General features: G+C 34.4%; 1 protein-coding gene across 3 annotated transcripts in view; it reads right to left on the reverse strand.

The window, feature by feature from the left end:
- Arfgef1 (ARF guanine nucleotide exchange factor 1) overlaps positions 1 to 16637 on the reverse strand; it is a 139899-nt gene that overhangs the window by 93399 nt on the left and 29863 nt on the right. For 2 of the 3 annotated variants that reach the window (XR_015442718.1, XM_087190422.1), the window contains exons 2-6: positions 15779 to 15809; positions 14959 to 15115; positions 13442 to 13588; positions 11610 to 11789; positions 1315 to 1615 (exon numbers count right to left, since the gene is read on the reverse strand). Coding sequence is in view for 2 of the 3 variants with exons in the window: in XM_087190422.1 (XP_087046548.1) it covers positions 1315 to 1615; positions 11610 to 11789; positions 13442 to 13588; positions 14959 to 15115; positions 15779 to 15809 (816 nt within the window). In the remaining variant the exon portion in view is untranslated. The remainder of the gene's footprint in view (positions 1 to 1314; positions 1616 to 11609; positions 11790 to 13441; positions 13589 to 14958; positions 15116 to 15778; positions 15810 to 16637) is intronic. The other variant, XM_087190423.1, reaches the window with a different exon arrangement.

The raw sequence follows: 16637 nt of genomic DNA on the forward strand, positions 1-16637 counted from the left end.
TTATTTCTATGATCTAGTTAGGTAAATTCTTGAGTCTGAAAATCATTAAGTAACTAAATATACAGAGCCACTATCTCAAAATGTGCACAAAATGGCTAGTGAATTAAAATTCTCACATAAATTAACTGACAGAAATAAATTATAGCAACAAGGACTATTACTTATTGCACATAGGAAATGCTTAGGGAATCTGTTATGTCCAAAGTCACACACTAGTTGAGTGTTCTGTAGAACACACACTCTAAACCAATGAGTCTTAAGCAGAATTTTCATTTACATCAGCTGTTGGGAGAAAAAGCAGATTTACAAATCAAAATAATCACAATGATGTTATAGGAAACTATGTTTTATATATATTCTTATTTGTATTTTATAAGGCACTAACAGTCGTGTCTCACACAGTAGATGTTCCCACTCCTTGGATCTTAGCCCATGTGTCTCCTCTGTTGGGAAATTTACCAAATTTCTAGCTAAGCCAGACTACTCCTAACCATCACAATTCAAATAAAATATTTTCTCAATGAAAAGTATTTCCTAATTCTCCCAAGCACTGTCCTATCTTGTGCATGCTGTTTTCAGAAAACTTTTCACACAGTGTATCTCATTTATGCTCAGCTGACCCTCCAGGCAGGTTAAATACTATAAGCAATGGCTGCATCTATCATCTTTTTTTTTGGTACCAGGGATCGAACTCGGGTCCTTCCACTTGCAAGACAGGCAGCAGAACCACTGAGCTAAATCCCTGGCCTGCACCTATCATCTTAATCCCAAGTACTAGCACAGTGCCTAAGAATAAAAGTAACTTAATTTTTGTTACTGTAATTTTTTTCTTATATATAAATGTGCATAGAAAAATACTGTGAGAACATCTCAGTTTAAGTGATTATTATATATGAGGAAATAAAAAATGAATATTTTGTACTAAAAATGTTTTTATATTTAATTTCAGCACTTTTTGATAATATTTTCGAAATTGATAATGATTTCCTAAAATTTTCAGTCATATTCCACAAAACTTTCCTAAGCAGATCCCTTGTTCGCTATAAAAATTAGTTTTAAGGAGAAAACTGAAGTTCCTACATAATATGCTAACAGACATTCATGATCTGCATTAGAAACATGTATCTCCCCTAAAGGAATTTCATAAATTATACTCCTCATGAGATGCAATTGAATGCACAGTAGCATTAATAGAAGTTTTGTGGGTGAAGTCAAATTAACTTTACCACCTAGGATAGAAAAAAGTCACAATTCTTTCTGCATTTCTCTATCAAAAATTCACATTCTTATACTTTTTGCTTAACAGGCACACACCCTGCACCCCCTTCTTAAGAAGATTACTTTCAGCTGCAGTTGCCTGATCAGCTTCAGTCTGTTCATTTTCAGCACTGGAAACATCAGATCCATTTTCGGGCTCTGTGTCATCCTGAAGACTTTTATCCACATCATTTGTATGGGGGTCAAGGTCTCCCTGTTCTTCGGACATTTGATCAACAGTCTGAGGTGGCAAGTATCTAAGTTGAGGTGATTCAGGCTCATGATGGCTTACTGGAGACTGTAACAGATGCTGCTGCTGCCGGTGCCTTTCTTTCTCCATTTGTTTGGCTTCCTGCAACTGGAAAGAAACATAATGAACTCTAATATTAGCAAAATAAGTAGTTCAAAATCTGGAGCAGAAGCGCTGCACGTGGTAGTGCACACCTGTAATCCAAGAACTTAGGAGGCTGAGGCAAGATGATCACCATAAATTTGAGGCCAGCCTGGGCTATAAAGTGAGTTCAAGGCCAGCCTGAACTACATGGTGAGACCCTGTCTCCAAAAAAAAAAATCTAGTTGGATGACTTATCACTGACTATAAATCCTTTAGATAAGGTGTATCTTTCATCTAGACTTAGAAATTATAGTCCATCAGAAACAACCTAAAATACACTAAAAATAATTAATGTTTACACGTTAGGTAGCTGGAAACTACATAAGAAGAGAGGCAGAAGACTTTGACTATATTGCCTTTTGATTACATCTGACCTTTAATGTTGTGAAATGCATTATATAAACAAAACTAAAGCTATTTTTTAAAAGCCTCACAGTAATAACTGGATTGTTGCCAACAATGTATTTACCTAAAATCAAACAAAAATTCCATTAAGGAAGGAAAAAATAGATGGAACACACACACAGACACACACACACACACACATTCACTTCTGCTTATACATACAGAAATAAAGTCTAGCAAGATACATAAGAAACTAGTAATAATGGTTGTGTGGGGCTGGGAAATGACCTAATGGGGAATGGAGTGGGAGAGAACTTTTTCAGTGCATACCCTCCAAAGCATGTTCTTATATTACATTATTTAAGATCTTTTAATTAAAATAAGATTATATTTAATAAATAAAATTACAATCATTCTGCCCAGCCATCTATTAAGCATGAAAAAGGTGAATCTAAAATGTCTGAATTTTATTTTAGAAGACCTGCCATTATTCTGTACGTGATACTATCTGTATTAAACTACCTCTTACAAGATGCTAAAAAACATCATCAATCAGGATTACAGGGTTTCTCTTTTTAGCACTTTAATTGTTCTTCACACATCTCTTAGCCCTCATGATCTAGTAGGAATGACACTCGCAGAATTTTCACAATGATAAATATTTTATATCAAATATGAGCATTTCATATTCTCCTTCTAAGTTAAAAAGAATAATCACATGAATTTATAAAATAAATCTGAATTTAAAATGTTTAATGCCTAAAAAGGTAAGAGCCTTCTAATCTAGATGGTCCAAATTTCTTTTTTACATAAAGGAAACTAATGAGGCATGACTAGTCAAACAATTATAATGATAACAGAATTCTCAAACAGTTTAGCTAATTTATGGGAAAGACATTCGCAAATTAACAGTAAGAAATCTATGACTTGTGTACATGCTCTCTAGGGGGCTGCAGAAAGAGAATCACAACTTTGAGACCAGGCCGTTTACCAACTTGGCAAGACCCTGTCTCAAAAAACAGAAAAGGGCTAACAGAATGAATTCATCAGGCACCACAAGAAATTAAATGCAAAGGGGGAGAATACAAGAAAAAGAAAAAGTCATGACAAGGATATGTAAATACATTAACAGTTATAACCATCAAGGTTAATGGTCTCAATTCACCACTCAAAAGAAACAGACTGGCAGAATGGATCAAAAAGCAAGATCCAACAATATGCTGCATACAAGAAACACACTGAATTCAAACAGAAACTGACAGACTTAAAGTTAAAGGGTGAAAAGCAATACTCCATGTGAAAGGAACCCGAAAAAAAAGCAGGAGTTGCTATCCTATTTACAGATCAAATGGATTTCAAACCAACACTAATTAAGAGAAACAAAGAAGGCCACTTCTTACATCCTTGAAAAGGGAACAATCCAAGAGGAAGAGATGACAATCATAGATACATATGCACCAAACACTAGTGCACGCAACTATACAAAACAAATACTAACAGACATGGAAAATCAAATTAGCACTAATACAATAGTAGTGGGGGACCTCAATACCCCACTGTCACAAACAGACAAAAATTAAACAATGAAATACTCTAGCTCAATCAAATTCCTGAACACATGGATTTAACAGATATTGACAGAGTGTTCCACCCCACAAAATCAGAATACACATTCTTTTCAGCTGCACATGGGTTGTTCTCCAAAATAGATCACATACTCTTGCTCCTAGAACATGTTTAACTAAGTGCAAAGGAACTGAAGTTATCCCCTGTATGTTATCAGATCATAATGCAATGAAATTAGAGATCAATAGCAAACAAAACCACAAGAATTTCATAAACACATGGAAACTGAACCAACAGATCACAAAACAAATTAAAGAAGAAATCATATAGTTCTACAATTAAACGACAATGCTGATATAACATTTCAGAATCTATGGAAGAGAATGAAAGCAGTCCTATGAGGGAAATTCATAGCAGTGAATACTCATATTAAGAAAACAGAGCAAAGCTCAAATAAACAACCTGATGCTGAACTTCCTATTTCTAGAAAAAAAGCAGGACAATCCCAAAACTAATACAAGTGAGGAAATTATAAAAATCAGAGAAGAAATCAACACAATGGAGACTAAGAGAATGATACAAAAAAATCAATGAAGCAAAGAGTTGGTTCTTTGAAAGAATAAACAAAATTGACAAACCCTGAGCTAACCATATCAAAACAAAGAAAGAAAAGACTCAAATCTATGTAATTAGGAATGAAAAGGGTGAAATTACAATGGACCCAGCAGAAATTCAGAGGATCATCAATACCTACTTTGAGAACCTATACATCAATAAGATGGAAAATCTAGAAGAAATGGACAGATTCCTAAATATATATGAATTACCAAAGTTGAACAAAGACCTAAAAATTCTAAACAACCCAATATCAATCAACGAAATTGAAAATGTAATTAAAAACTTAACAACTAAGAAAAGCCCAGATCCTGATGGCTTCACGGCTGAATTCTACAAGACATTTAGACAAGAACTATTGCTACTGTTTAAACTCTTCAATGAAACTGAAAGGAAAGTAATATTCCCAAATTCATTCCTAGAAGCAAGCATCACCTTGATCCCAAAAACAGAAAAAGGCCCAACTGAAAAAGATAACTATAGGCCAATCTCACTAATGAACATAGATGCAAAAATCCTCAATAAGATACTGGCAAACAGAATCTAGATCATCAAGAAGATCATACATCCTGACCAAGTGGGATTCATCCCAGGGATGCCGGGATGATTCAACATACACAAATTAATAAATGTAATACACTATATTAATAGAGCCAAGGACAAAAACCATATGATTATATCCATAGATGCAGAAAAAGCATTTGACAAAATCCAACATGCACTTATGATAAAAACCCTACAAAAAATTGGAATAGATGGTCTCTACCTCAAACTGATAGAAGCCATCTATGAAAAACCAACAGCCAATATCATACTAAATGCTCAAAAACTGAAATCCTTCACACTAAAATCAGGAACAAGACAAGGATGTCCACTATCACCTCTCCGGTTCAATATAGTTTTGGAAACATTAGCCACAGCAATTAGACAAGAGAAAGAAATAAAAGGTTTAAAGATAGGAAACAAAGAAGTTAAATTGTCATTATTTGCAGATGACATGATACTCTACACAGAAGACCCCAAGAACTCCACCAATAGATTTCTAGACTTAAAATTTAGTAAAGTAGCTGGCTATAGGGTCAACACACAAAAATCTGTAGCTTTCCTGTACACGAACAACAGACTCACTGAAAAAGAGACAGGAGAAACAACTCCCTTCACAATAGTATCCAAAAAACTGAAATACCTAGGAATCAACCTAATGAAAGAAATAAAAAACCTCTACTCTGAAAACTATAGCACTTTGAAAAAAGATATAAAAGAGGGTATCAGAAAATAGAAAGACATCCTTTGCTCCTGGGTAGGAAGAACCAATATAGTGAAAATGGCCATACTTCCAAAACTGCTATATAGATTCAATGCAATCCTGATTGAAATCCCAAAAGCATGCTTCACAGACCTTGAGAAAACAAACCAAAAATTCATTTGGAACCAGAATAGAAAAAGCAATTCTAGGCAACAAAGACAAGGTAGGGGGTATCACAATTCCCAACTTGAAACTGTACTACAAAGCTACTGTGATAAAAACAGCATGGTACTTGCAAAGAAACAAACCTGAGGACCAGTGGAACAGATTAGAAGATGCAGAAACAACTCCAGACACACTTAGCCACCTCATCTTTGACAAAGGAGCGAAACACCCTCACTGGAGGAAAGACAGCCTCTTTAATAAATGGTGCTGGAAAAATTAGGTTTCAACTTGCCAAAGAGTAAAACTACACCTATTATCTCTCATCATGCACTAAACTAAAATCAAAATGGATTAAAGATCTAACTATTAAAACAGAAACACTAAACCAGCTGGAAGAGAGGTTAGGCAGAACTCTTGAAGACATCAGTGTAGGAAAAGATTTCATGAACAAAACCTCAGTTGCATATGAACTAGCAGAAAGAATCAACAAGTGGGATCTCTTCTTATTAAAAAGCTTCTGCACAGCAAGAGAAACCACCAACAGCATAAACAGACAACCCACAATGTGGGAAAGTATTTGCACCAGCTGTTCCTTAGACAATGGTCTACTATCTAGAATCTATAAAGAACTTAAAAAAATCCGACCTTCCAAATTTAAAGACCCAATCCAAAAATGGGCATCTGAAATGAACAGACATTCCTCAGACAAAGAAGTAGAAATAGCAAATAAACATGTGAAAAAATGTTTAACATTACTGGTCATTCAAGAGATGCAATGAAAACAACGCTGAAATTCCACCTCACCCCAGAAAGAATGGCTGCTATCATGAAATCAACCAATAAGAAATATTGGTGGGGATGTGGGAAAAAAGGAACCCTGCTCCACTGTTGGTGGGAGTGTAAACTGGTGCAACCACTGTGTAAATCAATATAGAGATACCTCAAAAGAACTAGGATTACAGGGGTGATTTGACCCAGCTATTTCCCTACTGGGTATCTTCCCAAAAGAATTAAAAGAATCATACCACAATGATATATGTGCACCCATGTTTACAGCAGCACAGTTTATAATAGCTAAAACTTGGAAACAGCCCAATTGCCCATCAAATGGAGACTAGATAAAGAAGATGTGGTTTTAATAAAATGGAGTACTACTCAGCCATAAAGAATGAGAAACTAGAGACATTTATAGCTAAATGGATGAAAATGAAATAAATACCATGTGTCAATACCGAATAGTTTCTCTGGCGTGAGAAACCAAAAGTGTAAATAGGATCAAAATGTGTAATAGATAATGTGAAATAGGAAGAAAAGGTCCAAAGGGGAAGGGGAAGTGGTCAGGGTAGGGGAAAGGAAAGAATGGAATAGAATTAATATGAGAAAATGAAAAAATACACATTAAGTCTGTAAATAGCGAGGGGTGGAGGGGTTGAAGGGAGGGTAGGGGAATGGGGAAAAAATAAGAACCAAGATAGATTATGTAAAGGTACAAATTTCCAATGATGAATGTCATTATATTATATACATTAATTGTACCAATAAAATTAATAAAAAAATAAAAAAGGGCTAACGATGTAGCTCAGTACAGAGGCCTTGGTTTTAATCACTAGTAGTGCAGGGGATTAAAAAACAAAGAAAAGAAAAAAATCTACTATGATCTGTAATCAAATTCTATCTTCAGCCTAACTTGAACAATTTGTACCATGACTTAGTGGGACAGGCAAATGTTTTCGGGTCAAAATCAACATGGTGTTAAATTCTAGTTTTTCCCACAGATTCCAAAATTGTAGAAACTCTAGCAACACCCTTGAAAAAGAATGCATTAGCACTACTGATATTTTGGATTGGATATTTCCTTGCTGCCTGTGGCCTGTTCTGCATACCACAAGGTGTTCAGAAGCATCTCTGTCTCTTATCTACAATATGCCAACAGCAGTTCCCTGCCCCAGTCATGACAGTGTCAAATGTGCCTTCTGAAGTGTAACTGCATGAAGCTAAGAACTATTCTCCTAAGGAGAAACTAGTAATTTTTCCACTGAAATAATCTTAGAACTGAGCTTTGTTTTGTTAAGCCAGGGTCTTGCTATGTAGTTCAGCCTGGCTCTGAACTCACTATTGTACCCCAGGCTGGCCTTGAACTCACAGCAATCTTCCTGCCTCAGCATCCCGAGTGCTAGGATTAGAGGAGTGTGCCACTATACCTGGCAGTGGACTGAGCTTTTTATAATGAAGTCTAGGAATGTTTGTTTTCTCAAGAGTTTTATTTGGGGGAAGAGTAAGCCATGAGTGGTACATATAGATTTCTAGCTTATAAGATTTTAGCAAATGTGGTAGTTAAATCATTCGTTCCCCATTTCCTCTATTTTCTATTTATCCCTCTTGCCACTTTTCTGATTATCCACAGCACAGAACTAAATATCCTTTAAGATATTAAACATGCTTTATCATAATTCAGTTATAAATTTGTGGGATTATCTAAGGTTCATCTCTCTCTTTGTTCCAGTTTTTCAGGCCTTTGAAAATAGTGGTCATGTCAGTTTTGTCCTTCACTATATAACTGAAGCCAGGAACACACAAGAAATTCAGTTAAAACTTGTTGAACAAATCAATAAAAGTTATTTCTGTCATTTTAAAAAGTAAGAAAATTATTTTCAGTCACATCCTCAAAAAAGCAGCAAAATCACAATGGTTGTAAAATATCAAAAACAACCTAATGCTACATAGGAGAATGAATTGTCTTGGAAAACCATACACCTATAAAAAAGCGGGGAGATCTCTAAAGATTGATATAGAATGTGCTTTCCAGGACACTGCTAGGTGAAAAGTACAAAAAAGTATCTACAGGAAGATGGCCACCAACAATGTATCTTCTTGATATACTTGATCTTCACTCCTTTTTGTGCCTTTTCTTCCCATACTGAACCATGCATGGTCTGTGGGACCACTTCTGGCTGTAAAATAGACATTACAGCTTCTATCTTGTCATTCTCTCTCAGATGATTCACTCTGGTGGATGTCAGGTGCCATATCAGCATATCAGCAGCAGCCCTCTTGACCCAGAAATTAAGGAACCCAGACCTCTGCCCAAAAAAGAAAAAATGAGGTCTTTTGCAAACAGCCACATGAGTAAGCTTGAAACATATTCCCTAATAAAGTCTTTAAGTAACTATAGCTCTAGCTGACATCCTGACCCATGCAACCTACTGCAACATCAAATGAAAATTAAGTCAGAGCCACCCAGCTAAGCTAAGTGTGGATTCTGGGCCCTCAGAAACTGTGATACAAGATAAATACTTGTTTTAAGAAGCTAAAATTTCCATTGCCTGCCTCAACAGTGCTAGTTCCTGAGTTCGATCCCCGGTACCAAAAAAATTTTAAAATACATAAGTTAAAATCTGCAATGATTTGTTATGCAATGATAGATAACTAAAATACAATGTGCTACCTTTTATGTAAGTAGGTGACAAAGCTACATGTACCTGCTCATGTTTACTTTAGAAATGCAGGATACATAAACTATAAATTAAAGAAATTTGCTATATCCAAGGATTGGAAAGCAGAAAGAGAAATGAAGTAGTAGGAATTATGAGGGAATGGCACTTCTCTAATATACTTGTATAGTTCTGACTTAAATCATAGTAATATTTTGCACACCCAAAAAATAAACAATTGAAACCAACCAGGATGTGAGGGATACTGAAAATAAGAAATAGTAACAAATGAACCTATATGTATTTCAGAGAAATAGCATTACCGCTTTGAAGAGTATGGGGAAGGAACTAACCTAAACAACTGCTGAATGGATAATATAAAGCTAAACATAAAAAGACTTGAGTAGAAGCACTGTAACCTACTTAGTAAATTTGCTTCTCATAGTGGTATGGGTGAGCAATTCTAAAATATTGTATAATAGGATTGAATAAATAATATAATGTAGAAAGTTAAAACCAGATTTCTTACTGGTTAGAGAAAGGAGTTAGTAATAAATTAAGGAAGATGGATGAAATGAACCCTGTGGTATTATACTAGAATTAGAAAGACCACAATAAACACATGATTTTTAATATGTATTGATAGAAACTCACATATTGGAGTTGAGATGGGGCTTTTCTAGTTCTATCAGCTGGGAGGGTCTAGAAAAAATAACACCCTAGAGAATATAAACACAATCACCACTCAGATTTTGGCTTCTCAATACCATTCTAAAATTGAAGGAGGCAGGGCTCCTTGGTCAAGTGTTTGTTTCCAGTGCTGAAGTAGGGAAAATTCAAAATGAGCAAGGAACATCTTGAGATTCCAGAAAAGTATTTAAAAAAGGATAGAAGCTGGTCAAAAGGACACAAGGCCAAAGCTAAAATAATATAAGCAACAAAATAAATAATGATAGTTTCAGCTTGTAATCAACAGAATAAAATATCCTTGAGCACAGATTTATATTTTTTAAAAGGGAAAAGAGTTCTAGCTAATGAACATAGGAGAGAGAAACAGAAAATCACCATTATAGAAAGATTTAAGTAACCATTGCCAACAATATCTACTGAAGAATAATAAACTGTGGAGCAGTGACAACGTGAGAAGTATAGCAGGGTATTTGCATAGTCATAAAATACAGTGGTATCTTGGTTTATGAACTTAACTTGTTTTACAATTTGGGGGAAGATGGCTGCATTTGCCTTTGTGTGGGGAAGATGGCTGTGGTCATGTTTGTTGCCTGGTGCAGTTTGTGAACGGACGCAAAGTTTTACTGAATGCTTTTGTGAACTGAACTGTTTACAAATAGAAGCATTTGTGAACTGAGGTATTACTGTATCTCCCCCAAGATATTTATTAAGTGTAAAAGAAAAACTGGTACTGTAACTTCACAGTGGAGGACACTGACAGAACCTTAAACAAGCGATCAAGGTTAACATTACCACCAAAAAGACCTATCAACATCATGAATTCTCGACATGATGAATCAAAAAGGGGGCCGGAGATTTAGCTCAGGGGTCCCGGCACCTGCCTCGCAAGCGCAAGGTCCTGAGTTCGATCCCCAATACCAATCAATCAATCAATCAATCAAAAAGTACTGAACATTAGTTCAGAGGTAGTCTAGCAAAAAAATTAAAAAGGCACAATTTCATTCTGATCACCAAAAAACAAGAAACAAAGTACACTAGGGGCCACTGAACAAAATAAATGATTAATAAATACCCTTCAAAGACAGCAAGATCATGAAAAATAAGGAAAGGCTGTGGAATTATCACACTGTAGAAGACTAAGACATAACAACTAAATGCACACTAAATGCAATGTGGAATCCTAGGTCAGATCTTAAAACAGAAATGGAACATTACAGGCAAAGTTGGTGAAATTCAGGAAAGTCGCTAGTTTATTAGTTAATTGTTTATTAACTGTTAATTCTGCTTTTGCTACTATGGTTAGGTAAGATGTTGGCATAAGGGAAGCAGAGTGAAGGATATAAGGCTCTCTGTATTACTTTTACAACTATTCTCTAAGTTTAAATCAGTTCACAAAAATGGTGAAACTTGGTTTTTAACTATGAAGACCTAAGTAATAAAATACAATAAACATACAAAACAAAACAAAAATCCCATCTTTTACCAGCCAATCTGAAGCAGCTTTAAGTATAAGAGATATCACAATTCTTATTGTATGGATGAAAAAACACATTTCATCAGTACAGAAATGTATTTTTAAGGCTCAATAAAAAATTTTATACCAGAATAGATCAAATTAGGTAGTTTCATATCCATATCACACTCCACGCTAAATTTGAGTTCAGTAAAAATATCAATTCATATACACTTCCATGAGAAGGATGGGAATCAACTTTTCACATCCTACTTGTGAACTAGAAACACATTTTGTCCAAAGTCAAACAAGTAAACCTCAAAATAAAATAGACCAATTCTCCAGTAAGAACTGTAAATGAAAACATACTTTTCTACAGGAGCAAAATTGTTACTATAATTATTATAAACTCTTTATTTGATGCCTGTGTTACTTGTAAATACTTACTGCTTGGTTTTCCATGCGTGCAAAGATAACATTTAGCATCTGAGTAAGAGTAGCTTTGGCTGTTGTCTGGTTGATGAGATTTTTGCTTGCTAGATAGATATTATAACATGTTCTCACAGCTTGCAGTACAGTTCCTTCATGAATTTCTATGTGTTGTGAAGTTACTGCAGTAAGTAAAGCCTTAAAAAGGGATGAGGGGCAAAGTTAAAGCTGCTTTCTGCATTCAGAGTTTCAGCACAAAATATATGAATATTTTTGTATGAGAATTAATATACTTAAGAAATAAATACCACTTTCTGGTAATGTATACAGAATTCTTAACTGCCTTGAATATGTCACTGTTAACATATTTGATATTTTATTCATTCTAGCAGTAGTTTCAACATGATCCTCCAACCCTAGAACACTAGAAAACCATTTAACTAATATGTTTCAACTCAGATTTCATTAATATGCATATTTAGTTTATTAGAATACACAGCACCTACACCTTCTCATTATAGTGCATAGATGTGTCTCATATACCTGTTCAACTAGATTGTCAACTCTAGAGAATAAATATTGTCTTGTTTGTCTCCAAATTTTCCTGAGCTCTTTTTTACTCACTAGACTTAATAAATGTGTGCTGTTATTGTCAAGGGTGTTTATAAATCTTTAGAATAAAGCATTTAAAATAATCCTAAGGTGAATCCTCCAATAAAGTGAATAACTTTATGTGAATTTTCACGTATTTGGTATCTTGGAATTTCTGAAGTGCAAACACTCCTATCTTTTGTTCTCTTTATGCTGTACAATGCAGTCAGCATTAATGAATATATATCCTGATTAAAGGCTAAAGGCCCTGTAACTGCAAATGATAGGCCAAAAAGATTGGATAGCTTCCAATAATAAAGATATTATATGACTTGTGAAGTAAATACAACTATGAAATAGGCTCAGAATAGATTATATTTATACAAGGAAACATTTTAGATATATAAGCAATTTCAAAAGTATTATGGTACATAAAAAAGTTTACTGATATATAAACATACTATCATTACCATAACAGTAACATTAAGAACTAAAATTTGGGCCGGGGATTTAGCTCAGTGGTTTCGCCACCTGCTGCACAAGTGCAAGGACCAGAGTTCAATCCCCTGCACCAAAAAAAAAAAAAAAAAAAAAAAAAAAGAACTAAAATTTAACAGATCTTAGTTTTTCTCTAAAGAAATTTAACTATCCAGGTTAATTATAGCACAAAACTGGAACAAGGTTTTGTTGAGCAGGTTGAGTGGATGGATAGGTATAAGGGAATCATTAAAACTGGTGATCCATGAGTTGAGAGGGCAGCTATATAGGGTCCAATATGCCTTAAGAATTACCCTAAAGCTTGAAGAACAAAATATACATGAAAAACATGCCAAAACCAGAAAAACTCTAGAATACCCTAAGGTCTCAAGCCTGAACTGAGATGTTCAAAAGAAGAGACACAAGAATATAGCCTTGTTTTAAGGGATTCTTGATATTCAATGATTAAAATCTCCTGATAGGGAGTCTAATTACAGGCGTGGTGGCACATGCCTGTAATCCCACCACTTGGGAGGCTGAGCAGGAGGGTCCCTGTGAGTTCAAGGCCAGCCTGGGCTACATAAGTGAGTTCAGGGCCAGCTTGAACTACAAAGCGAGACCCTGTCTCAAAAAATAAAATAAATAAAAATTTTAAAAGCACCCAAATGGCCTTATTATAGTCAGAATATAAAATGACCTTTCCTACTATTTTCAAGGTAAAAGGCTTCAGATTTAAAAAAGTATAGATTTTGAATAACAAATTCACTTAATAAAGCATTTACCTTTATTATCTGCAACTGAACTCCTTCATCTGTTTGAGGACCTTGGAAGCAGCCACATATTGTTTCAATAATTCTATCAATCAGTTTTTTGCCTGGTGTCGTACTATCAGGCGCATTGCCAGTCAAGTGCCCATAAGCAATAAGCTTCTGAAATGGAGAAAGTAAATAAAGATTTTAATTAATCTAGGTTTTATATATATATATACACACACACACACACTAACCGAATGGTAATTAAAATGACTGAATATATATAGAAATTTTTACATAAAAACATCAAAGCTAAATGCTATACCAACTTTCTCTGTAGAAACATTAAAGTACAATCAAAGCCAAATGCTATAACCATTTTTTCTGTACAGTTCACTAGCTCTAAATACATAAAGTTACTCAGATTTGTAAGAATCACAAAAAAAGAACAATGACCATAACAGAACTGTTAGGCAATACTTTAAGACACCCAGGTATTGAGAGTTGGGTCTCTGAGTTAGAACTATATATACTGCTTTCTATAAACAACACTTTTTCAATACTGCTTTTGTGGAAAATATCTTAACACTTTCAAATATACCAAATCTACTTCCAAATTAGATCAATTTGGTGAAAACCCAGATTCCATACACTGGCTATAATAAATCACAGATCTATTTATTCATCATTACCATTTTATCCTAGAAGAAAGACATTAGATATTATAATTCTAATTCTTAAAAAAAAACAAAACCAAAAACAAGGTCAGAAAACAAATGAACTTATCTTTAATATAGTTTAAGGACAAATCATGTGACCTCTTCCTAGCCAATTAACTGTTAAATTCATATAATTCACAAACAGTGAGAACATCTGAAAGAAGAAGTACCCTCCTATCTGGAGGTCTGTCTCACAAAATATCTGCGAGACAGAGAGAGAGACAGAGACAGAGGGAGAGGGAGAATATGAATGTGTGTGTAAAACACGATGAAAGCATTCAGGAATGAGAGAGAGAGAATATGAATGAGTGTGTGTGTAAAACAGGATGAAAGCATTCAGGAATGAGTAAGAGAGAGACAATAAACGAATATGAATGTATATGTAAAACAGGATGAAAGTATTCACGAACTTTTAAATGAATGTCATAGCTGAGGTCCAGCTGTGAAATATTAAGCTAACAATATTAACTCCTGTTCTATATAAAACAGCAGGCATTTAGTAAAATTACTTCTAAATTATGATGTATGTAAAGTCAGCAGTAGATGAAAGTATTATGGTTCGTGCACTCCACTGATGAGACCAAATCAATACTTTCACTATTGATAACCTTAGTAAAGACTTTGGTTCTCACTAAGCTGCTGATTTTTGTTATCTTTAAACTAGAAACATCTTTTTGCACTATTATTGCCCGGAATATAAGCAACTATTTGGTTTCTTTTCTCAAAAAGGAATAATCAAAGCTTTTATGAAAATGTCTGAGTCATCTATTATGAGCAGTGTTCTAAAAACACATTAAAAACAGCCTTTAAGGTACATTTTATACACACCTGTAAACAATCTAGAGATGTACTAACTATTCGGGGACATTTGGACTGGCATGCCAACTCAAAGGGTAAGAAGTACTTGTCTGCTTCAATAAAATTTGTCTTTGATTTCACTGGTGGCAAAGTGCTTGATCCAGCTTTTGCTTCTCCATGAGGAGGACTAAATGAAAAAGAAGTCTGATTAAAATACATCACATTTATCATAGCAGTGATAAATTCTTAGAAACATGGAATTTCTGTTCTAAAAAGAACCTTGCTAAATCAGTCCTCTATCTTCCCACCTTCTGAGAAAAACAAAGTCTATAGAAATCAAGATATTTGCCACAAGGCCAAAAGATAATGTCCAGAGCTGTAATTAAACACTTGCAAGATGTAGAATTTTTGTCTAATGTTTTTTCCAAAGATCTCAAGATCTATTATATAACTATGTCATTGCCACCTAAATTTGGTACCATACATTAAAAGGCAATGGGCTTTCTGCCTGTCCTTAAGTTAAGCACTTTTGAGTAATTCAATTCTGTTCTGAAGAGGCTAACATTACCAAAAAGCCTAGTATTTTTTCTAAATATGAATCAAAACTTTTAAGAAAATACTTCTAAAGCATATCTCATAATATTTCAGAAACACTTTTCTAAACTTATTTATTTTTGATCATTTTGTATTGATAAGTGTTTACATTTCTTTGTAATTTCTTAAAACATTGATTTTACTATAAAAATCACATGCAGAAAATCTGTCACACTAAAAATATAAATGATTATATTATTATTTTTACTAAGATTGACAAGTCTACAAATTATTTTTATTAAAAAAGCCCACAAACCTCTGTTTTTCAGTTTCAGCTTTTATTTCCTCTGGTGAATGAAAAAACAGAAACATACATGAGAAAACATGACAACAGAAAGACCAAAGTAATTTGCTTATAGGCTTTATAAACTCACCTAAAACTACAAAAAGTAGGGAAGAATGTAAATTCAAAAGAAAATTCAGTGCTTAAACTGTTTCACCTAAACATATTATAAAAATAACATAAAATTATACATAGAATGTAGATTAACCACAGATTTCAAGTTCACAAAACATTCCTTTGCTCACAGCATTTCCTTTTTTGTCAAGTAATTATCCAGAAGTATTAAGAGCAAAACACCATACAGTATATGTTATACTAAAGTCACAAAATTAAGACACATGTTGGGTCAGGGGGAAAAAAAGACCTCAATGCACCACTCTTGTGCATCTGATGAAGATTATCAGGCTAGAACTACAATTTCTTGAGTATGTTTTTTACGTGTTGATATTTAACTAATTTTTCTATTTATGACTATACAGTGAACCCTTGACTTATGAACTCAATTCATTCTCGAGGGCTGGTTGTAACTCAAGTTGGTCAATGAAGGCTCAGGCTCCTCTACACAGCCTTCAAAGTCTCTCCTGTATACAGGCAGATCTCAGTGTCCTTAGAGAGACATTGGGCCAAGATTTCTCAATTAATCCCACACAGGAAAAGGATGTTGCAATGTTCCTTCCAGAACTCTTTAAGGGTTAAATCTGTATCTGAGACCATCCGGAAGCACAAGCAGCCAGCATTAGGGTCACAACTCAAGACTTTGGTCATAAGTTAAAACTAAAATTCCAGTCATAACCCAAGTTGTTCATGTCAGGCTGGTTGTAACTGAAGGGTC

Source organism: Heterocephalus glaber, unplaced genomic scaffold, assembly GCF_053883595.1.
Source record: "Heterocephalus glaber isolate CG9 unplaced genomic scaffold, H.glaber_assembly_v1.0 deba00001553, whole genome shotgun sequence".
In the NCBI taxonomy this organism is placed as follows: Eukaryota; Metazoa; Chordata; class Mammalia; order Rodentia; family Bathyergidae; genus Heterocephalus; species Heterocephalus glaber.